Genomic DNA, 25,731 nt, shown 5'->3' with positions numbered 1-25,731 from the left:
CCATATCGCCCAGCCCTAGTTGGAACCTTAGTGGAACCGTTGGAACCTTAGGGCGTTGAATTTCCAACGTCTGGTGCTCATGTAGTGCTAAATAGCCTACATGATTTGGAAGAAAGAATCACATTGTAAATACATAGAAAATATATTTCACAAACTTAAACCCCTGCGGGTTGTCTTTTGTCTCATTGTTTAGTTCTCTTTTTCCTCTTTGTTTTCTTTCTTCTTCAACACCTGTTGTCCATATTGGGCTTTCACAGTCTAAAAGTGGCCCAAGGCCCAGTTAACCTTGCATGCTCATGCTCTTGGACAGCAATGAATTATACTTATTCTGACTCTTATGCAGTGATTGTCTTTTTTCAGACTATTCCCTTTGGTGTCTTAAGCCTTTTGTCATTGTTGAGGAGCACTTCATGATTTTACTTTGTATTGGTTGGATTTGTTTTAGACTCTTGACCTTTTGTACTTTTGATTGCTTGAAAGATAAACTTTTGTCCACAGATGCTTTCAGATTGCATTCGTATTGCCGATGACAGGCCTAAAACCTTTTGCAAACAAGTCATTCTGGCTGCTCAAATAATTAAATAGTGTCTTGTCACATAGTGTCTTGTCTAACTCCCTGGCAACATTTACATAAGTGGAACAGCTTTTGACAGTTTTAAATGAGAAAAACTTGATTGTAGTCTGCTTTGTTCTTTCACATCACACCCAACTATAATATGGTCCAGAATTTCCAAATGGAAGACTCTGTTCTCAGTGACTACAGTCTCCAGTAACCCAACCTGCCAGCCATCTCTCTGCTACCTTAAGGCCATATAGCCTAGCCAAGCAGAGTAGTACACATCAACAGGTGGAGGAGGTGTGTCCTCCACATCAATGAGAGCTGAGTCTAAAGCTTACTATAAGCTCTACGCAGACGCAAGATTCTGAGTGTTTTTCTTCACAAAAGGGGCGGCTCCTTGTAATACGCTCCGGCATTCAACATACTTTTTTACTACCTGAAAATTGAGACACTCCGTATCATTCCTTACGCAACCATGGGGGTAGTGTTGTGGCTTGGTTACTTGATCTAATTTATTGGCTATATAGGCAATTCATCAAAGTAGCCTATTTTGCATTGATAACCAAATATAATCTCAGCGACTATTCAAATAGTAAACCAAACAACAAGAATCCAACCAAAATGTATTTTGTTTAGAAGTAATAACTAGTGAATTACAGGCTATTGTGAAATGGTAGAACCTGCTCTAGCCAACTAGCTAGCCATGTACTTATTTTCTCCGTGACCAAAACATGATGACGCTCTATTTTTAGCTGAAATGGGAATGAATACACAAGCAGCATATCAAACTGGGATAATGTTTTAGGTTACACTGGCAAGTATATGAATATTTGCCAGGTCATATGTAATTTTTTGTTGTTGATCAATCTGATTATTTCACATGGAGATGTGGGAAGCTAAAAAGGCTAGCCAGCTTGCTTTTAGCCAGGCTGCCAGCTAGCTACTACTAGCAAGGTAAGGCAAGTCTTCCTATCGCCCCCTTGTGAATGGGAGTGGGACCGGCAAAGATACCGTGTAGCTCAGTTGGTAGAGCATGGTGCTTGCAACGCCTGGGTTGTGGGTTCGTTTCCCATGGGGGGTCAGTATGAAAAAAATTTATGCACTCACTAACTGTAAGTCGCTTTGGATAAGAGCGTCTGCTACATGACTAAAATGTAAAATATCATGTCCCAAAAGGTGTCCACTACTCCAGAAATCCCACTCCACCCACGTGCACTCACGCATGTAGATCAAGAGTGAAGCTTGTAGTAACACAACACAGCATAGTAGCAGGGAGGGAGGGAGCTGCAGACAGACACTAGCTACCCTCCTCTTTTGTGTTGCCGTGGGCCATTCATGTAGAAAATGGCTGCTGCAGTCAGAGCAGAGAGATAACATTGCTCATCTGTCACTGTAAAACAAATACTTTTCAGACAGATTATTCACTCCACCAGCCATGCCCTTACAAAAAAAGATAGCAGTTTTGAAACTGCAGTAAAAGTGCAGTAACTGCAGTCGACTGTGGTATTTTAGATGCAGTAATTGCAGAATACCTGCAGTAAACTGCAGTTTAACTGTAGTTATACTGCATGGTAACTGCAGTCACTGCAAAATTACTGCAGTATTTGCAGCATACTATTTGACACAGTATTTGCAGTATACTGCAGTTATACTGCAGTCTAACTACAGTTATACGACAGTGTACTGCAGTTATACTGCACTCTGACTGCAATCTTTTTTCATAAGGGTGCAGACAGCGCTATATGTTAAAGATGCATACTGTACGAAGGCTCTAGGCCAATTTGGTTCTGCACATTCAGGTGCATACAGGATGAGCCATAATCTCTTGCAGGATTAGCCATAATCTCTTGCAGGTGCTCTATTCCCCAGCTGTATGTTATAGTTAGTACAGCAGTGCTAGCCTATATGGTGAGAGAGCCTTCAATACTGTATTCCCAATATTGTGCCTGTCCTCCTCTAACCGCTTGTCATCAGCCAGAGAGAACAGTTTACTGGCATTCAGCACTGCAGGATGTCCAAAGTAGATAGTCCTGTCCACATAGGCCCACTCCACGTCACTCCCTTAATGAACAACCACTATACTGAGCTAGCTAGCCGCTACAAAGGCTACAATTGGTAGCTCCGAACCATGAAAACAGGTTTCACATTAGGCCTATGTTTCCAGTGTTTGAAGAGTACTGTAAGTGGACACGTTGCGTGTCTTTGCAGCGCTGAACCACTTTTTTTATACTCTTTGTATTTGGGAATTGTTTGTGCGTGTAATGAGTGAATATGCTATGCATCCCCCCCCCACATAATATTTGTATTTTGCATGTCTTCAGTGTGTCTTTCTTTATGAAGAAGATCCTGTCACTGAAGGAGAGAGTTGGGTTGTTTAGACTAGTCAGTCAGTACCCCTGTATCTGACTCTGAATGTCCCCCAGCCATTATCCACTGCTGCATGTGGTAAAGTGGCTATGATGTGGAACTGTGGGAAAAAAAACGTAGGGCAGGCAGACATCTCTATTAGTGCAGTGCTTTGGACAGGCCAACAGATAACCTATAAATAAGGGCAGTCCTGACAGGAAACATACCCATCCTCTAATCTTATCTCCTTCCTCTCAGGCTGAGGCTCTTGCTATGCGTGGCTGGCTGTCAAACTGGACCATGTGCTGGGTAACGCCGTGTCATGAACCCGATATATAAATCTAACGGAACGACAGGTAGTCCTGCGTTTACACTGTGTCCCTAAATATAGCAGACCTGTTGGAGGAACTACACCTAGCTAGCTAGCTAGCTAGCTAGCTACTACTAGCAAGGGAAGGCGACTTCCTATCGCCCCCTTGTGAATGGGAGTGGGACCGGCGAGGATATCATGTTACCAAAAGGTGTCCACTACTCAAAAAATCCCACTCCACCCACGTGTGCTCACGCATGTAGATCAACAGCTCCAAAATGCAGGTGTTTCAGCCTAGCTCAGTGCTTTCTGTGGTGGTGGGGCAAGCCAGCAGAAAATAGGAGCGTTGCGCCATGATTGCCTCAGTGTTTTGTCACTCATGGGGACACTACGTAACCGCCAAGTCTAAGTCCTTAGTAAGGGTAGACATAGAAAATTCTAGCCCTTTGGGTCCTGCCATAGAGTTACATTAGAAGTGCCCTTCCAAGAAGGCTCAAGGTAATTGGCCACAGATAAAATGACGTCAAATCACGTTATATGTACAGTAGCTTTGTTTGGACTGATCATGTCAACGTCTTACTTTCAAAATCTTAGCTAGCAGTCATCATCATGAATCAAATCGACAATCTACTGGCAAATCCTTTTTAATCCTTGTCATATGAAGATAAATAATTAAGATAAATATAGATAAAACGTATCGGTGCTCATCGGCCATTGGACATAAACAAGTTGGAAATCGCAAATTGAACAATGAGTGGTTTGAAAAGAATCGGTGACAGTGGCTAACTGCAAGTATTGCAAAGCAATCACTAGCCTGCTATTCAGTGGAGCGTCTGTGTGGTCCCAAATCTGGGATTAAGGGGCTCTTTTCCAAGTTTAAAAGGATAAACATTCAACATTGGCCATGCTGTCAATGAAGCATGATTTGTGCCACGCTCAAAACAACTGTTAACTCGGAACTGCGAAAACTTGACTTCCAGTGAGTTCAAGACAACTGGGAAATCGGGAATAAACAGGCTCTGACTGGGAAAATACGTTTTGAATGGTCATCCAACTTGGAATTGTAAATCCAGCCTCTTTCTCTTTCTTTGATGACAAAATTTGCCCATGGAAGGACCGCCGCGCCACATTCCTGTTCAAGTGAGCACAGCACAACAACGTGAGTCCAAAAATGTATTGTATGCTGCTGCATAAATGATGTAAAATGCCAGGGAAATATGTATACTGTAGCTAAGAAAGTAATACTAAGTGTATGTTGTGTAGTAAGCTGTTAGTAGCCCATGTGCCTCACTCTAATAATTTGGTCTATTTTCACCTCTTAATTTCGCCTACTGTTCTGACTTGGTGGTGCACATGTAGCCTATAACCTGTTTTAGAGAAATGTAATCGTCGAATATTGTAAGAGCTTTCATTGTCTGCTTATGTCCCCCCTTTATTTATCCTACGGTTCTGACTTGGTGTACAGGGAGAACACTGTAAGAACGGCCCATGTTCTGAATTCTGTCGCTGTACATTTCAAAAGTGCTGAACAAATAGTCATATTGACTACGTCCGTCCTAGCTCGCTCATTGTCTTAATCGAAATTACGGATTGCCTCTTATCCGCTTGTCATCCCCTTATGCCATAGTTTGTACATCTCAATTGTCAGTAGAAACCACATTTGTTTAAGCAAATCAGCCATATCAGCTATGTGTTTTGAAAAGGCAGTAAATGAGGCTGAATGAACTGTTTCGCTGCCAGACAAGGCTCCTCCTGGTGTAACAGTGTTAAGGTGTTGGGACTGCTTTTGGGACTCTGCTGTTGGGACAGCGTTATGTAGGCTCTAACAGTTTGTGGGCACCGTTTGTCACAGTTATAGTGCAATTAATGTATTGTTTAGTGTTGTGTAGTGGCTATGCTGGCATTCATCCCACATGTTTCTTATTTTGCCCCACCAAGATTTACATGCTGAAATCGCCACTGGATAGGGAAGATATACAAAACCTTGCAGAGAGCATATCCAACTGACCATCTCTTAGAAAAAAATATAAACTATTGTAACCAAGACTTAAAAAGAACTGATGTTGGCACAAGATGGAGGGAAAATTGGAGCATAACTAACAAAATTACAGTTAACGAAAGTTCACGCGTAATGTAGTATAAACTAATGTATATAATTTATTATACAATAGACAAAATTCACATTCTACAGCACACAGTCAAGGATTTTTATTGTATTTAATCATCTACCTGCAGTGAAGCCGCGCAACATTTACATTACATTCAGTCATCTAGCAGACACTCCCATCCAGAGCGACCCACAGGAGTAACCAGGGTCAAGCGCCCCGCCCAAGGGCGCATCCACAGATCTCCCACCAAGTCAAACTGGGGACCTGAACCAGCGACCTCTCGGCCACAGGCCCAAGCTCCCAACAGCCAGGCCACAAACCATCCAAGATCCCCCCACAGTTCCCCTCGAGAGCTGCCCCTCAACCATCCAAGACCCCCCCCCAATATATATACACTGCTCAAAAAAATAAAGGGAACACTTAAATAACACAATGTAACTCCAAGTCAATCACACTTCTGTGAAATCAAACTGTTCACTTAGGAAGCAACACTGATTGACAATAAATGTCACATGCTGTTGTGCAAATGGAATAGACAACAGGTGGAACTTATAGGCAATTAGCAAGACACCCCCAATAAAGAAGTGGTTCTTCAAGTGGTGACCACAGACCACTTCTCAGTTCCTATGCTTCCTGGTTGATGTTTTGGTCACTTTTGAATGCTGGCGGTGCTTTCACTCTAGTGGTAGCATGAGACGGAGTCTACAACCCACACAAGTGGCTCAGGTAGTGCAGCTCATCCAGGATAGCACATCAATGCGAGCTGTGGCAAGAAGGTACGCTACCAGGAGACAGGCCAGTACATTAGGAGACGTGGAGGAGGCCGTAGGAGGGCAACAACCCAGCAGCATGACCGCTACATCCACCTTTGTGCAAGGAGGAGCAGGAGGAGCACTGCCAGAGCCCTGCAAAATGACCTCCAGCAGGCCACAAATGTGCATGTGTCTGCTCAAACGGTCAGAAACAGACTCCATGAGGGTGGTATGAGGGCCCGACGTCCACAGGTGGGGGTTGTGCTTACAGCCCAACACCGTGCAGGACGTTTGGCATTTGCCAGAGAACACCAAGATTGGCAAATTCGCCACTGGCGCCCTGTGCTCTTCACAGATGAAAGCAGGTTCACACTGAGCACGTGACAGACGTGACAGAGTCTGGAGACGCCGTGGAGAACGTTCTGCTGCCTGCAACATCCTCCAGCATGACCGGTTTGGTGGTGGGTCAGTCATGGTGTGGGGTGGCATTTCTTTGGGGGGCCACACAGCCCTCCATGTGCTCGCCAGAGGTAGCCTGACTGCCATTAGGTACCGAGATGAGATTCTCAGACCCCTTGTGAGACCATATGCTGGTGCGGTTGGCCCTGGGTTCCTCCTAATGCAAGACAATTCTAGACCTCATGTGGCTGGAGTCTGTCAGCAGTTCCTGCAAGAGGAAGGCATTGATGCTATGGACTGGCTCGCCCATTCCCCAGACCTGAATCCAATTGAGCACATCTGGGACATCATGTCTCGCTCCATCCACCAACGGCACGTTGCACCACAGACTGTCCAGGAGTTGGCGGATCCTTTAGTCCAGGTCTGGGAGGAGATCCCTAAGGAGACCATCTGCCACCTCATCAGGAGCATGCCCAGGCGTTGTAGGGAGGTCATACAGGCACGTGGAGGCCACACACACTACTGAGCATCATTTTGACTTGTTTTAAGGACATTACATCAAAGTTGGATCAGCCTGTAGTGTGGTTTTCAACTTTAATTTTGAGGGTGACTCCAAATCCAGACCTCCATGGGTTGATACATTTGATTTCCATTGATAATTTTTGTGTGATTGTGTTGTCAGCACATTCAACTATGTAAAGAAAAAAGTATTTAATAAGATTATTTCATTCATTCAGATCTAGGATGTGTTGTTTAAGTGTTCCCTTTATTTTTTTGAGCAGTGTATATATATATATATATATATATATATATATATATATATATATATATATATATATATATATATATATATATATATATATATATATATATATATATATAAAATATATATAAAATATATATATGATATTCGCAATGTCACTCACACACACTAGATTGAATGGGTATTTACACAGTATTGACAAAAAATCTAGTGCATTTGATCTAAATATGGGTATACGAGGACATCTAGTGGCACTGGGTTTTTCATCCTCGGTCACTACCTATCATAAATGTGTATCCCCTTCACAAGAGTGATGTTGGGTGAGTCTCTTTCCTATGCAAAAAAAACACAACTAGAGATTGTATGCACTAGCATGCAATGCAATGAGATATATTTGACGCAGGTATTTACTTTGCAACATGTATTATCATTGACTAGAACAAAATATAATTGAATGAGCTATGCATCTGTGTACCGGCGTTTTTGAACCACTCTACTAGCTAGCTAGATGGGGCAGTCCAGTCCCAGAGAGGCAAATCAGTCGTCCAACCTGGGGATAGGGGCGAAAGACTAATCGAACCATCTAGTAGCTGGTTCCCTCCAAATTTTCCCTCAGGATAGCTGGTTTATCTGGTAAATCAAATTATTAGAGGTCTTGGGGCCGAAACGATCTCAACCTAGGGCTCTTCGCTTGCCGCTACTGAGGGAATCCTGGTTGGTTTATTTCCTCCGCTTAGTAATAAGCTTACATTTTGTGGGTTGTCTGATCTGAGGTCGTAGTCAAAGTGATGGAGTGTGGCCGGGCGCCCGGGCTCACCTTCTCAATTCGGTTCAGGTCGGCATTCGGAACTCCGTGGCCCAAACCTAACCCTGAGCACTACCCCGAGAACCGCATGCGTAGCGCCGGCAGCGCGGAAAGACAGAGTCAACCGGCAGCCACGCCCAACCATGCAGGGAACGTGGATGCCTCCCGCCGAGGTGGGAAGGGAAAGGAAGGGCGCACAGGGGAGGGGAGAGCGAGCCGAGGCCCCCTCTCCCTCCCACCGAGCCCTACTGGTCTGCACTTAGGGGGACGAAGGCCGAACAGAGGCGGCCTGCGACTCCCCAAGCCGTGGAAACCCGGGGGTTCACATTGATGGCAAAGCGACCCTCAGACAGGCATAGCCCCAGGAGGAACCTGGGGCCGCAAGGTGCGTTCGAAGTGTTGATGATCAATGTGTCCTGCAGTTCACATTAGTTCTCGCAGCTAGTTGCGTTCGTCATTGACGCACGAGCTGAGTGATCCACCGCTAAGAGTTGTACTCTTTTGTTTTTAAACAGAAGCTAGTGGCTAGGCGGGGTTAGGGAGGTTGCCCAGTTTACGGAGTAAAAAGGTTTGAGGTTGAAACGACAGTGTCCGGCGTGCCGCCGAGGCAACTGGAGGGGAGACATTAAACTCCTGCCTACTCTGGGGGCACAGAGCGGTTGGCTAGTGACCCGGAGCCATGTGAGGGTCCAGGGCGAGAACCAATTGCTGGATGTGGGAGACCGAGGCGGGAAGACCCAGTTCACTGGCAACCCCCGATCCCCCTCTGACGTGGCTGACGCACCAGCCCACAGGTGCACCGTGCAGCCATGCCTAATGGGGAAAGGTGGGGGGAGAGCAGGTTGGGCACAACCCAGGCAACATGGAGATGTGAGGAACCGAGCTCGGGCGAGAGCCAAAGCCACCCTCCCAGGCCCAGAACCCCGCGCCAAGGGAAGCGAGAGGCGGGGTGTGTGAGCCCCCTACCCAGCCCACAGCAGAGTTTTGTTTTTGGAGTGCAGCCCTGTGCCGGCGGCTGGCAACCCGGAAAGGATCCTTCCGCAGGTTGACCTACGGAAACCTTGTTACGACTTTTACTTCCTATAGATAGTCAAGTTTGATCGTCTTTTCAGCGCCCCCTCGATTTAGCTCGAGGGAGCGAGTGAAGAACTTGATCACTTGTGGGGTTGATATGATCCACAATTCAATGCAAACTGTAGTCACGTGTCATAATCTGGTGGGCGCGAAGTGTCACATTTAATCAACACAGCTGCATTTTCGGCATGTCAGAAAAAATTATGATGCTAGCTTGCTAAAAATACATATATATATGACATTGATTTTAGCATTGGCAACGTAACTTGCTTCATAAACATATTTTTGGGAGTTCTGAAATGTATAGGAATATATGACCAAACTATAAAACTAGCTAGCCAGCTATGAGTTAGCTTGCTAGGTAAATGAATAGCTTTGGGTTGGTTGTTTTAAGCTCAACTTCAAGATTTCCACCAAGGACGTTGCCTCTCCGATCATCACTCTCCCTCGCTTGGGCAAGGGACATTTAAGGTACACTCGGATGTGACGATGTAAAACGTCATTCAAGGGCTGAGGGTTTAGGGCCAAGGGCTGTCTACTTTGAATTTGGACTGCAGCCCCGGTCACGGATTAGAAGGTTCCAGTAGTTAGTTAATACTTGGCTTGTGAAAGTATTCACCCCCCTTGGCATTTTTCCTATTTTGTTGCCTTACAACCTGGAATTAAAATTAATTTTTTTGGGGTTTGTATCATTTGATTTACACAACATGCCTACCACTTTGAAGATGCAAAATTATTGTGAAACAAACTTGAGCGTGCATAACTATTCACCCCCCCCCCCCCAAAGTCAATACTTTGTAGAGCCACCTTTTGCAGCAATTACAGCTGCAAGTCTCTTGGGGTATGTCTCTATAAGCTTGGCACATCTAGACACTGTGATTTTTACCCATTCTTCAAGGCAAAACTGCTCCAGCTCCTTCAAGTTGAATGGGTTCCGCTGGTGTACAGCAATCTTTAAGTCATACCACAGATTCTCAATTGGATTGAGGTCTGGACTTTGACTAGGCCATTCCAAGACATTTAATGTTTCCCCTTAAACCACTCGAGTGTTGCTTTAGCAGTATGCTTAGGGTCATTGTCCTGCTGGAAGGTGAACGTCCGTCCCAGTCTCAAATCTCAAATCTGTATTTAGCGCCATCCATCATTCCTTCAATTCTGACCAGTTTCCCAGTCCCTGCCAATGAAAAACATCCCCACAGCATGATGCTGCAACCACCATGCTTCACTGTGGGGATGGTGTTCTCGGGGTGATGAGAGGTGTTGGGTTTGCGCCAGATATAGCGTTTTCCTTGAAGGCCAAAAAGCTCAATTTTAGTCTCATCTGACCAGAGTACCTTCTTCCATATGTTTGGGGAGCCTCCCACATGGCTTTGGCGAAACAATGGCTTTTTTCTGGCCACTCTTCCGTAAAGCCCAGCTCTGTGGAGTGTACTGCTTAAAGTGGTCCTATGGACAGATAATCCAATCTCCGCTATGGAGCTTTGCAGCTCCTTCAGGGTTATTTTCGGTCTCTTTGTTGCCTCTCTGATTAATGCCCTCCTTGCCTGGGCAGTGAGTTTTGGTGGGCGGCCCTCTCTTGGCAGGTTTGTTGTGGTGCCATATTCTTTCCATTTTTTAATAATGGATTTAATGGTAATACGTGGGATGTTCAAAGTTTCGGATATGTTTTTTATAACCCAACCCTGATCTGTACTTCTCCACAACTTTGTCCCTGACCTGTTTGGAGAGCTCCTTGGTCTTCATGGTGCCGCTTGCTTAGTGGTGTTGCAGACTCTGGGGCCTTTCAGATCAGGTGTATGCAGTTGAAGTCGGAAGTTTACATACACCTTAGCCAAATAAATGTAAACTCAGTTTTTCACAATTCCTGACATTTAATCCTAGTAAAAATTCCCTGTCATAGGTCAGTTCGGATCACCACTTTATTTTAAGAATGTGAAATGTCAGAATAGTAGAGAGTGATTTATTTCAGCTTTTAGTTCTTTCTTCACATTCCCAGTGGGTCAGAAGTTTACATACACTCAATTAGTATTTGGTAGCATTGCCTTTAAATTGTTTAACTTGGGTCAAATGTTTCGGGTAGCCTTCGACAAGCGTCCCACAATAAGTTGGGTGAATTTTGGCCTATTCCTCCTGACAGAGCAGGTGTAACGGAGTCAGGTTTGTAGGCCTCCTTGCTCGCACACACTTTTTCAGTTCTGCCCACACATTTTCTATAGGATTGAGGTCAGGGCTTTGTGATGGCCACTCCAATACCTTGACTTTGTTGTCCTTAAGCCATTTTGCCACAACTTTGGAAGTATGCTTGGTGTCATTGTCCATTTGGAAGACCATTTGCGACCAAGTTTTAACTTCCTGACTGATGTCTTGAGATGTTGCTTCAATATATCCACATAATTTTCCTTCCTCATGATGCCATCTATTTTGTGAAGTGCACCAGTCCCTCCTGCAGCAAAGCACCCCCACAGCATGATGCTGCCACCGTGCTTCACGGTTGGGATAGTGTTCTTTGGCTTGCAAGTACCCCCTATTTCCTCCAAACATAACGATGGTCATTATGGCCAAACAGTTCTATTTTTGTTTCATCAGACCAGAGGACATTTCTCCAAAAAGTAAGATCTTTGTCCCCATGTGCAGTTGCAAACCGTAGTTTGGCTTTTTTATGGCAGTTTTGGAGCAGTGGCTTCTCCTTGCTGAGCGGCCTTTCAGGTTATGTCGATATAGGACTCGTTTTACTGAGGATATAGATACTTTTGTACCTGTTTCCTCCAGCATCTTCACAAGGTCCTTTGCTGTTGTTGTGGGATTCATTTGCACTTTACGCGCCAAAGTACGTTCATCTCTAGGAGACAGAACACGTCTTCTTCCTGAGCGGTATGACGGCTGCGTGGTCCCATGGTGTTTATACTTGCATACTATTGTTTGTACAGATGAACGTGGTACCTTCAGGCGTTTGGAAATTGCTCCCAAGGATGAACCAGACTTGTGGAGGTCTACACATTTTTTTTTCTGAGGTCTTGGCTGATTTCTTTTGATTTTCCCATGATGTCAAGCAAAGAGGCACTGAGTTTGAAGGTATGCCTTGAAATACATCCACAGGTACACACCTCCAATTGACTCATATTATGTCAATTATCCTATCAGAAGCTTCTAAAGCCATGACATCATTTTCTGGAATTTTCCAAGCTGTTTAAAGGCACAGTCAACTTAGTGTATGTAAACTTCTGACCCACTGGAATTGTGATATAGTGAATTATAAGTGAAATATTCTGTCTGTAAACAATTGTTGGAAAAATTGCTTGTGTCATGTACAAAGTAGATGTCCTAACCGACTTGCCAAAACTATAGTTTGTTAACAAGAAATTTGTGGAGTGGTTGAAAAACGCGTTTTAATGACTCCAACCTAAGTGTATGTAAACTTCCGACTTCAACTGTATATACTGAGATCATGTGATCGGGGGGCCAGTATGAAAAAAATATATATATGTATGCACTCACTAACTGTAAGTCGCTCTGGATAAGAGCGTCTGCTAAATGACTAAAATGTAAAATGTAATGTGACACTTAGATTGAACACAGGTGGACTTTATTTAACTAATTATGTGACTTCTGAAGGTAATTGGATGCACCAGATCTTATTTAGGGGCTTCATAGCAAAGGGGGTGAATACATTTGCATGCACCACTTTTCCGTTATTTATTTTTTAGAATTTTTTGAAACAAGTTATTTTTTTCATTTCACTTCACCAATTTGGACTATTTTGTGTATATCCATTACATGAAATCCAAATAAATATCCATTTAAATTGCAGGTTGTAATGCAACAAAATAGGAAAAACGCCAAGGGGGGTGAATACTTTTGCAAGGCGCTGTATTAAAATAGGTTTAATTGTAAAAACAAAATATATATATATATATATATATATATATATATATATATATATATATATAACAATATACTCTAAAAAGTGGAAGAACAATTATATATACAGTGGGGAGAACAAGTATTTGATACACTGCCGATTTTGCAGGTTTTCCTACTTACAAAGCATGTAGAGGTCTGTAATTTTTATCAAAAATCCAGAAAATCACATTGTATGATTTTTAAGTAATTAATTTGCATTTTATTGCATTACATACAGTGGGGGAAAAAAGTATTTAGTCAGCCACCAATTCTGCAAGTTCTCCCACTTAAAAAGATGAGAGAGGCCTGTAATTTTCATCATAGGTACACGTCAACTTTGACAGACAAATTGAGGAAAAAATATCCAGAAAATCACATTGTAGGATTTGTAATGAATTTATTTGCAAATTATGGTGGAAAATCAGTATTTGGTCACCTACAAACAAGCAAGATTTCTGGCTCTCACAGACCTGTAACTTCTTCTTTAAGAGGCTCCTCTGTCCTCCACTCGTTACCTGTATTAATGGCACCTGTTTGAACTTGTTATCAGTATAAAAGACACCTGTCCACAACCTCAAACAGTCACACTCCAAACTCCACTATGGCCAAGACCAAAGAGCTGTCAAAGGACACCAGAAACAAAATTGTAGACCTGCACCAGGCTGGAAAGACTGAATCTGCAATAGGTAAGGAGCTTGGTTTGAAGAAATCAACTGTGGGAGCAATTATTAGGAAATGGAAGACATACAAGACCACTGATAATCTCCCTCGATCTGGGGCTCCACGCAAGATCTCACCCCGTGGGGTCAAAATGATCACAAGAACGGTGAGCAAAAATCCCAGAACCACACGGGGGGACCTAGTGAATGACCTGCAGAGAGCTGGGACCAAAGTAACAAAGCCTACCATCAGTAACACACTACGCCGCCAGGGACTCAAATCCTGCAGTGCCAGACGTGTCCCCCTGCTTAAGCCAGTACATGTCCAGGCCCGTCTGAAGTTTGCTAGAGTGCATTTGGATGATCCAGAAGAGGATTGGGAGAATGTCATATGGTCAGATGAAACCAAAATAGAACTTTTTGGTAAAAACTCAACTCATCGTGTTTGGAGGACAAAGAATGCTGAGTTGCATCTAAAGAACACCATACCTACTGTGAAGCATGGGGGTGGAAACATCATGTTTTGGGGCTGTTTTTCTGCAAAGGGACCATGACGACTGATCCGTGTAAAGGAAAGAATGAATGGGGCCATGTATCGTGAGATTTTGAGTGAAAACCTCCTTCCATCAGCAAGGGCATTGAAGATGAAACGTGGCTGGGTCTTTCAGCATGACAATGATCCCAAACACACCGCCCGGGCAACGAAGGAGTGGCTTCGTAAGAAGCATTTCAAGGTCCTGGAGTGGCCTAGCCAGTCTCCAGATCTCAACCCGATAGAAAATCTTTGGAGGGAGTTGAAAGTCTGTGTTGCCCAGCGACAGCCCCAAAACATAATTGCTCTAGAGGAGATCTGCATGGAGGAATGGGCCAAAATACCAGCAACAGTGTGTGAAAACCTTGTGAAGACTTACAGAAAACATTTGACCTGTGTCATTGCCAACAAAGGGTATATAACAAAGTATTGAGAAACTTTTGTTATTGACCAAATACTTATTTTCCACCATAATTTGCAAAAAAATTCATTACAAATCCTACAATGTGATTTTCTGGAAAGAAAATCTCATTTTGTCTGTCATAGTTGACGTGTACCTATGATGAAAATTACAGGCCTCTCTCATCTTTTTAAGTGGGAGAACTTGCACAATTGGTGGCTGACTAAATACTGTTTTTCCCCACTGTAAGTATTTGATCACATACCAACCAGTAAGAATTCCGGCTCTCACAAACCTGTTAGTTTTTCTTTAAGAAGCCCTCCTGTTCTCCACTCATTACCTGTATTAACTGCACCTGTTTGAACTCGTTACCTGTATAAAAGACACCTGTCCACACACTCAATCAAACAGACTCCAACCTCTCCACAATGGCCAAGACGAGAGAGCTGTGTAAGGACATCAGGGATAAAATTGTAGACCTGCACAAGGCTGGGATGGGGTACAGGACAATAGGCAAGCAGCTTGGTGAGAAGGCAACAACTGTTGGCACAATTATTAGAAAATGGAAGAAGTTCAAGATGACGGTCAATCACCCTCGGTCTGGGGCTCCATGCAAGATCTCACCTCGTGGGGCATCAATGATCATGAGGAAGGTGAGGGATCAGCCCAGAACTACACGGCAGGACCTGGTCAATGACCTGAAGAGAGCTGGGACCACAGTCTCAAAGAAAACCATTAGTAACACACTATGCCGTCATGGATTAAAATCCTGCAGCTCAAGCCAGCGCATGTCCAGGCCCGTCTGAAGTTTGCCAATTACCATCTGGATGATCCAGAGGAGGAATGGGAGAAGGTCTTGTGGTCTGATGAGACAAAAATATAGCTTTTTGGTCTAAACTCCACTCGCCGTGTTTGGAGGAAGAAGAAGGATCAGTACAACCCTAACAAAACCATCCCAACCGTGAAGCATGGAGGTGGAAACATCATTCTTTGTGGATGCTTTTCTGCAAAGGGGACAGGACGAATGCACCGTATTGAGGGGAGGATGGATGGGGCCATGTATCGCGAGATCTTGGCCAACAACCTCCTTCCCTCAGTAAGAGCATTGAAGATGGGTCGTGACTGGGTCTTCCAGCATGACAACCACCCGAAACACACAGCCAGGGCAACTAAGGAGTGGCTCCGTAAGAAGCATCTCAAGGTCCTGGAGTGGCCTAGCCAGTCTCCAGACCTGAACCCAATAGAAAATCTTTGGAGGGAGTTGAAAGTCCGTATTGCCCAGCGACAGCCCCGAAACCTGAAGGATCTGGAGAAGGTCTGTATGGAGGAGTGGGCCGAAGTCCCTGCTGCAGTGTGTGCAAACCTGGTCAAGACCTACAGGAAACGTATGATCTCTGTAATTGCAAACAAAGGTTTCTGTACCAAATATTAAGTTCTGCTTTTCTGATGTATCAAATACTTATGTCATGCAATAAAATGCAAATTAATTACTTAAAAATCATACAATGTGATTTTCTGGATTTTTGTTTTAGATTCCGTCTCTCACAGTTGAAATGATAAAAATTACAGACCTCTACATGCTTTGTAAGTAGGAAAACCTGCAAAATCGGCAGTGTATCAAATACTTGTTCTCCCCACTGTATATTTTAAGATGAATGAAAATGTGATAACTAAAATATATTTGTTGCCAAAGTATTCAGCCCCTTTGTTTAGGAAAGACGAAATTAGTTCAGTAGTAAAATTTGGCTTAACAAATCACAGGATAAGTTACATGAACTCACTCTGTGTGAAATAATAGTGGTTGACATGATTTTTGAATGACTAACCCTTCCTCTGTCCCCCATACATACAACATCTGTAAGGTCCCTCAGTCAATTATTGAATTTCAAGCACAGATTAAACTACAAATAATAGGGAGCTTTTTGAAAGCCTCATAAAGAAGGGCAGTGATAGGATAAAAATGTTTGGAATACTCAGAGTACACTGGAGTTGATTACCAAGAAGACAGTGAATGTTCCTGAGTGGCCAAGTTACAGTTTTGACTTAAATCTGCTTTAAAAACTATGGCAAGACTTGAAAATTACTGTCTAGCCATGATCCCCAAAATCTTGACAGAGCTTGAAGAATTATGAAAAGAATAATGGGCAATTGCTCAATCCAGGTGTGTAAAGCTCTTAGAGACTTATCCAAGAAGACTCACACCTGTAAACGCTGCCAAAGGTGTTTCTAACATGTATTGACCTATGGCAACGCCTATATTTTAGTTATTTAATTGCATTCAATCTTAAACAAATGTTTTTTTTAAGTATTTTACTTTCACATTAAATAGTATTTTCTGTAGATTGTTGACAAAAATTACAGTTAAATCCATTTTAATCACACATTGTAACACAATAAAATGTGAAGAGATCCAAGGGGTATGAATACTTTTGCAAGGCACTGTACATGGCAAAAGAGTAATTACCTACTGAAAACACTACCTAGATTTGAATTTAGATCAACTACCACCAAGATACTGCAAAATGTAATTACATTACTAGTTGAACTACATGTAGTTCACTACTCCCCAACACTGGTAGACACACACACACACACACACACACACACACACACACACACACACACACACACACACACACACACACACACACACACACACACACGCACATACACATACATTTGCACAATACACTGTAATTAAATAAGGCGGGGTAATTATTGTTTTAGCAGGGTTTGTTTTTCTGTATACAGTAGAGTGTTCCACCCTACATTATAGGTTGATAGTGCTATAACAAAACCCAGCCTCTTCCTACTATAATAGACAGGTGTTGATACCTGCCCACCATGATCTTAATGTTCTCTGTTTTTGTTTGGGTTTCTCCTCTGGTTTCTTTGCCATGCTGCTGCAAGCTCTGACAATGTAAGCTATTTGTTAAAACTATGTCAATCAAACTATGTGGATCAAATGTATCATTGTATTTCTATTTGTCTGTTTGTTTCCAGGGTGAGTGTCTTCTGACGGTGCAGCTGGGTGATGAAGAGCGTTTGGAGGATGAGGAGGATGTGGAGTTCTACCTGCTTTTTGCTGGCACCACCCAGAGGCACCTGACCAGCACCTTGAGGATCAGCCATGTCACCCTACAGGCTGTGTGCCCAGGTAAATTCCAAACTTCTTCCATTTAAGAATGATGGAGGCCACTGAGTTCTTGGGGATCTTCAATGTTGCAGAAATGTTTTGGTACCCTTCCCCAAATCTGTGCCTCGTCACAATCCTGTCTCGGCACTCTACAGACAATTCCTTCGACCTCATGGCTTGGTTTTTGCTCTGACATGCACTGTCAACTCTGGGACCTTATATAAACAGATGTGTGCCTTTCCAAATCATGTCCAATCAATTGAATTTACCACAGGTTGACTCCAATCAAGTTGTAGAAACATCTCAAGGATGATCAATGGAAACAGGATGCACCGAGTCTCATAGCAAAGGGTCTGAATACTTAGTTACTTTGTTTTTTATATACATTTTTATATACATTTGCAAAAATTGTGTGTAGCTTGATGAGGAAAACATTTTATTTAATCAATTTTAGAATAAGGTTGTAATGTAACAAAATGTGGAAAAAGGGAAGGTGTCTGAATACTTTCCGAATGCACTGTATATCTAGATTTTTTTAATGTTTTCTCTAAATAAGCTTTGTTGTACAATTAAAGGTCAAATACACTGCATTTCAAACAGTCAGCAATATTTTAATGAATTCAAGGCTTGTGAAATTATACCTAGGCTATATATACAGTGGGGGAAAAAAGTATTTAGTCAGCCACCAATTGTGCAAGTTCTCCCACTTAAAAAGATGAGAGAGGCCTGTAATTTTCATCATAGGTACACGTCAACTATGACAGACAAAATGAGATTTTTTTTTCCAGAAAATCACATTATAGGATTTTTAATGAATTTATTTGCGAATTATGGTGGAAAATAAGTATTTGGTCAATAACAAAAGTTTCTCAATACTTTGTTATATACCCTTTGTTGGCAATGACACAGGTCAAACGTTTTCTGTAAGTCTTCACAAGGTTTTCACACACTGTTGCTGGTATTTTGGCCCATTCCTCCATGCAGATCTCCTCTAGAGCAGTGATGTTTTGGGGCTGTCGCTGGGCAACACAGACTTTCAACTCCCTCCAAAGATTTTATATGGGGTTGAGATCTGGAGACTGGCTAGGCCACTCCAGGACCTTGAAATTCTTCTTACGAAGCCACTCCTTTGTTGCCCGGGCGGTGTGTTTGGGATCATTGTCATGCTGAAAGACCCAGCCATGATTAATCTTCAATGCCCTTGCTGATGGAAGGAGCTTTTCACTCAAAATCTCACGATACATGGCCCCATTCATTCTTTCCTTTACACGGATCAGTCGTCCTGGTCCCTTTGCAGAAAAACAGCCCCAAAGCATGATGTTTCCACCCCCATGCTTCACAGTAGGTATGGTGTTCTTTGGATGCAACTCAGCATTCTTTGTCCTCCAAACACGACGAGTTGAGTTTTTACCAAAAAGTTATATAATGGTTTCATCTGACCATATGACATTCTCCCAATCCTCTTCTGGATCATCCAAATGCACTCTAGCAAACTTCAGACGGGCCTGGACATGTACTGGCTTAAGCAGGGGGACACGTCTGGCACTGCAGGATTTGAGTCCCTGGCGGCCTAGTGTGTTACTGATGGTAGGCTTTGTTACTTTGGTCCCAGCTCTCTGCAGGTCATTCACTAGGTCCCCCCCGTGTGGTTCTGGGATTTTTGCTCACCGTTCTTGTGATCATTTTGACCCCACGGGGTGAGATCTTGCGTGGAGCCCCAGATCGAGGGAGATTATCTGTGGTCTTGTATGTCTTCCATTTCCTAATAATTGCTCCCACAGTTGATTTCTTCAAACCAAGCTGCTTACCTATTGCAGATTCAGTCTTCCCAGCCTGGTGCAGGTCTACAATTTTGTTTCTGGTGTCCTTTGACAGCTCTTTGGTCTTGACCATAGTGGAGTTTGGAGTGTGACTGTTTGAGGTTGTGGACAGGTGTCTTTTATACTGATAACAAGTTCAAACAGGTGCCATTAATACAGGTAACGAGTGGAGGACAGAGGAGCCTCTTAAAGAAGAAGTTACAGGTCTGTGAGAGCCAGAAATCTTGCTTGTTTGTAGGTGACCAAATACTTATTTTCCACCATAATTTGCAAATAAAATTTACATGCCTCTCTAATCTTTTTAAGTGGGAGAACTTGCACAATTGGTGGCTGACTAAATACTTTTTTCCCCCACTGTAAGCCTTTCACAACCACACTAATTATGTATTTATTTTATCAAAATAGTCTAACCTGCTTTGTTGCAATAATCACTGATCTGGCTTTCAAGTCTGTCTATGAAAATACCATTTTTGTTACAAATGTAACCTGAACCATGCATAATGCCCATAACCATGTGAGCTGTATACTTTTGTTTCAAAGTATATTTGTTTAAGACTACCAAGAAACACTCTGTGTGACCTGATTTAGCCCACTGCAATAAAAGGTTAAAATGACTAAAACCAAATCGAAACTTGGTAGAAATCATAATGGACCTACATTCATACAGTTTCTTGACTGTCCAGCTCGCAAATAATCACAGAAATGAAAGCTAGACAGTCAGGGAGCATAGACAATTCCCAAAACGATGAATAGAGGACAATTATTTGCAGATTTTGTCAGAAAGGAAACATAACCAATTTTCAGTGCTGCCCTCAGGACCTCGTTGAAGACTGAATGCGGCCCCCGGGACAAAATTAGTTTGACACCCCTGACTTAAAGGCTTTTGGCCGGTGCATTAAGACCTCCAAATGGACGTGGTGAAGAAATTCAGAATGCTCTGTCATCCCCCTCAGATACACTTCAGTCTCCCTCACAGAACTGCCACTGCCGGAGGTCCCGGCTCTTGTTATAGTGAAACTGGTTCCTAGGACGTTTTTATCAACAGGAATGAAACATTGCAATTTTTACCCCACGGGACAGTTAAACGAGAGATGGGTTTCAAACAAGTCTGGTGCTGGACAGTCGTACTGGTTGTGTGTGTGTGTGGCAGATCCGTTTGGATTAACCAAGTATTTTATGATTACACACACATGTTATGTCCTTCTATCCTCGTGGGGACCTACAAGTAATTTCCATTCAAAATCCTATTTTCCCTAACCCTAAACCACAGGAGGTTGGTGGTACCTTAATTGGGGAGGACGTGCACCTGGTAGTGGCTGGAGTGGTGTAGGTGGAAAGGTATCAACAACAGCAAACATATGGTTACCATGTGTTTGATGCCATTCCATTTGCTCCTTCCAGCCATTATTATGAGCCAACCTCCCCTCAGCAGTCTCCACTGCGCTAAACCTATCCCTAACCCTTACCATAACCTTAACCCTAATTGTAACCCTAAACCTAACCCCTAATCTTAAAATAGCCTTTGTCCTCATGGGTATGTGGGAAAATTTTCCTTGTTTTACTATCCTTGTGCGGACTTTTGGGGATTTTAGGTCCCCCCCACATACACACACAGCATCTGTTTTACTATCCTTGTGGGGACCTTACCCAAATCCTAAATCTAACCCTAATTCTAACCCTAAACCTAATCCCTAAGCCTAAAATAGCCTTTGGCCCCACAAGGGATAATTTTCCTTGTTTTACTATCTTTGTGGGCACAGAAAGACATTTTACATGGATTTCCAGCTAATGATGTGTGCTTTATGGTTCCACTGAAATGGGACGAGCCTCTTGGCAGCTGCCACAGGAAGGTCATATTTGTATATGACTGCTTCTCTTCTAGATGTATGCCATCTTGCTTTTTTCATATTTCCTCTTTCACTGTTTATTTTATTTTATTTTACCTTTATTTACAGTCAGGGAAAAACATTGTTTTAATGTGAGAAGTACCAGTGACTCGCTTAATACGGAAGTGGTCAGATGACGCAGATGCGAAGCTATAGGACTGTTTTGCTAGCACAGACTGGAATATATTACGGGATTCATCCAATGGCATTGAGGAGTATACCACATCAGTCACCGGCTTCATCAATAAGTGCATCAATGACGTTGTCCCCACAGTGACCGTACGTACATACCCCAACCAGAAGCCATGGATTACAGGCAACATCCACACTGTGCTAAAGGGTAGAGCTGCCGCTTTCAAGGACCGGGAATCTAACCCGGAAGGTTATAAGAAATCCCGCTATGCCCTCAGACTAACCATCAAACAGGCAAAGCGTAAATACAGGGCAAAGATTGAATCCTACTACACCGGCTCCTAAGCTTGTCGGATGTGGCATGGCTTGCAAACTATCACAGACTACAAAGGGAAGCCCAGCCGTGAGCTGCCCAGTGACAAAAGCCTACCAGACGAGCTAAATGACTTCAAGGCAAGCAACACTGAAGCATGCATGAGAGCATCAGCTGTTCCGGACGACTGTGTGATCACGCTCACCATAGCTGATGTTAGCAAGACCTTTAAATAGGTCAACATTCACAAGGCCGCAGGGCCAGATGGATTACCAGGACGTGTACTCCGAGCATGCGCTGACCAACTGGCAAGTGTCTTCACTGACATTTTCAACCTGTCCCTGGCCGAGTCTGTAATACCTACATGTTTCAAGCAGACCACCATAGTCCCTGTGCCCAAGAATACTAAGGTAACCTGCCTAAATGACTACCGACCCGTAGCACTCACGCCTGTAGCCATGAAGTGCTTTGAAAGGCTGGTCATGGCTCACATCAACACCATCATCTCAGAAACCCTAGACCCACTCAATTTGCATACCGCCCCAACAGATCCACAGATGACGCAATCTCTATTGCACTCAACACTGCCCTTTCCCACCTGGACAAAAGGAACACCTACGTGAGAATGCAGTTCATTGACTACAGCTCAGCGTTGAACACTGTAGTGCCCTCAAATCTCATCACTAAGCTATACACCTCCCTCTGCAACTGGATCCTGGACTTCCTGACTGGCCGCCCCCAGGTGGTAAGGGTAGGCAACAACACATCTGCCACGCTGATCCTCAACACAGGGGCCCCTCGGGTGCGTTCTTAGTCCCCTCCTGTACTCCCTGTTCACCCATGACTGCGTGGCCAAGCACGACTCCAACACCATCATTAAGTTTGCAGATGACACACCGGTGGTAGGCCTGATCACCGACAACGATGAGACAGCCTATAGGGAGGAGGTCAGAGACCTGGAAGTGTGGCGCCAGGACAACAACCTCTCCCTCAACGTGATCAAGACAAAGGAGATGATCGTGGACTACAGGAAAAGGAGGGCCAAGCACGCCCCCATTCTCATCGACGGGGCTGTAGTGGAGCAGGTTGAGAGCTTCAAGTTTCTTGCTGTCCACATCACCAACAAACTATCATGGTCCAAACACACCAAGACAGTCGTGAAGAGGGCACGACAACACCTATTCCCCCTCAGGAGACTGAAAAGATTTGGCATGGGTAGGGCTGTTGCGGTGACCGTGTTACTGCCACACCGTCGGTCCCGAGTCATGAAGGCAGTCATATTCCACATGACTGTTTAGTCAGTGTAGTTAGGCTTCTCCAAGCTCTGATGCTGCTGCTGGTCATTAGTAGCCTACCAAACTTGCTAACTGCCTGGTACTCAGCACTCTATTGTCCCTCTAATCACTCTGACATCAATGCAAATGTATTCGAAAATCTAATCAAACACTTCATGAGAGCCCATGAGCTCATGTTGTGCAATTGGCTAGGCCTACTATATTTATTTCTCAACTTTCCTAATATTAAGCACATTGCTTATATTTACAACAGGAGTATAGCCTACCTGGCTGGCATGAAAATAAACCACGGGGAAAAGCGTCCTCCATTCGCTATTTAAGTGCATAGATGACATTTTCCCCGCTGCCCCTGTTTCGATACAGGTGCATGATAATGGTCCGTTCTAAATCAAAACAAATGTCACACATATATTATTTAGTATATGTAAAGATAAGATTCAATCAAGTCTGATGGGTGACAATATTAGCCTATCACTTGTGAATGATATATTATCACTTGTGAATGATGCCCAGCATAAGAAACAAAGCCTTTTTTTGCGACCTTTTAGAATCATAGTCGCACACCTCATGTAGCCTAGCCCATCGGCCTGTATGTTTTAATAAGGTTTGTATCCCAACTAAAGTGGCTAAATAACTTCTTAAAATTAAGCACATTAATCCGCTTTACAAGGGGCGTAGAGCCTAACTGGCATATATAAGCAGCGCGTTTGTTTCAAGTTTGGGAAAGATAATTTTCACCATAAAAAGGCACCTTTATAATAAAAGCATTACATGCATATGGAACATTTGCGCTTAAAGCCTACTACCATGTGCGCATTGCTGCGCTTATAATGTGAAGAAATAGCCTAATAGTTTAAACATTTTAAACTAAACTTTCTGATCTGTTGCGTTAGTCACATTGCATAAATAAGGTTTTTTGATGCTAGTGGTTGTATTAATTTGGGATCTATCGCATCCCACAACTGTCCCAGACTATGTTTGGAATATTTATTTTTCGCACAGAATAGAATAGTATGACTTTTGTACTATGGGGGATAGTAGATTGACATAGGCTAGTGCTTTTGCTGTTCATTAGGCCTACTCATCTTGTTGGCTGACGAAAAGTAAATGTGGACAAGTTCTTCCAATATCTTCATTATGCACCTCGGAATTGGATAACGACGCACGCAGTTGCGTCCCGGATGTGTCTGTCTGAATTTGTAGCCTGTGAGAAAGACCCGATCACGTGACGGAGAGCCATGCGAGTAAGAGGGCTTCTGATTGCGTTGCACACTCAGAGAGAAGGGCACAACGCAGCACTCCGGGCCGCAAAAGGCATGGATTATTTTTAGGGTGCATTAAGGCCACAAAGGGGATGCCGCCGCGAAATTTGAGGCATTATCAATTGCTTGTCAAATTGTGAATGAGAGACTATTGGAGTGTGTACAGCCTGTGCAAAAAAACAAAGCAGAGCTCATGCCTTTCAAGCGACTTTTTTCATTTTTTCACATCATCATTAGAATGTAATCATGCAGCCTTACAATGTATTAAAATTCAAAACATATAGCCTAAGTTTGTAGAACAACTAAAGTTACATTAATAGCTCTAAATGAAGCATATAGGGGTACCTACTTCTTTGTTAACCACTCAACACAGAATAGCCGCATGTGCACACTCCCTCAAATCGTTTGGAGAAAATATGTATATTTTATTCAGCTTTGTTCCATTTTATTGGTTATGAACGCAGCATGAAAGGCGCTGCATTGTCAATCAGATGTCTGCATTGGCCGTGCAACATTTACAGTGATATGGCCTCTGCATAAGTCAGGGCATTCATGCTGAAGATTTTTATAACTAAACCAAGAAAGACCAAGCCCGTCGTTTCAAACGAGAACAAATGACTCAAAGTGGGCAGTATGAAAAATGTATGCACTCACTAACTGTAAGTTGCTCTGGATAAGAGTGTCTGCTAAATTACTAAAATGTAAATGTATTCTTCATACTATAAAATTATATAAAATAACACCACGGAATCATAAGCAAATATTGTCTGCTAAATGAACTAGTGTAGCCCACAGCCATTTGGCATAGACACATCAGGACCTTTAATTTAAGGACAACTCAGAGTACACTATTATTTTCTTCTGAAATAGACTACATTTTCTTCATATCATGCTTCTTTAGACCGGTCTAAAATAATTAATGGATTTATTGTGAAGGTGTAGGCTATATTACATGGATTTATTAAACTTTTTAAAATGGCTTGTAGGCTATGTGTGGACGGCAGGAGATGCTAAATGTGTTTATGTTAATTAACGGTCAATTACCGTGAGACCGACAGTTATTTGCTTAACAATCACCGGCTGACGAAATTTCGTGACTGCCACAGCCCTAGGCATGGGTCCTCAGATCCTCAAAAGGTTCTACAGCTGCACCATTGAGAGCATCCTGACTGGTTGCATCACCGCCTGGTATGGCAACTGCTCGGCCTCTGACCGCAAGGCGCTACAGAGGGTAGTGCGTACGGCCCAGTAAATCACTGGGGCCAAGCTTCCTGAAATCC

The 25,731-nt window shown here is 43.2% G+C and overlaps 1 protein-coding gene across 1 annotated transcript in view; it reads left to right on the top strand.

Annotated features, from left to right (window-relative positions):
• Positions 1-25,731, top strand: part of LOC311137460 (A-kinase anchor protein 13-like) — a 168,246-nt gene that overhangs the window by 56,593 nt on the left and 85,922 nt on the right. Inside the window, exon 3 of the mRNA XM_084171978.1 lies at positions 17,611-17,764. Coding sequence (XP_084028104.1) covers positions 17,611-17,764 — 154 coding nt within the window. The remainder of the gene's footprint in view (positions 1-17,610; positions 17,765-25,731) is intronic.

Source organism: Coregonus lavaretus (assembly GCF_964263955.1).
Source record: "Coregonus lavaretus genome assembly, chromosome: 11".
Classification (NCBI taxonomy): domain Eukaryota; kingdom Metazoa; phylum Chordata; class Actinopteri; order Salmoniformes; family Salmonidae; genus Coregonus; species Coregonus lavaretus.
This window is presented reverse-complemented; position numbering and strand designations above follow the sequence as displayed.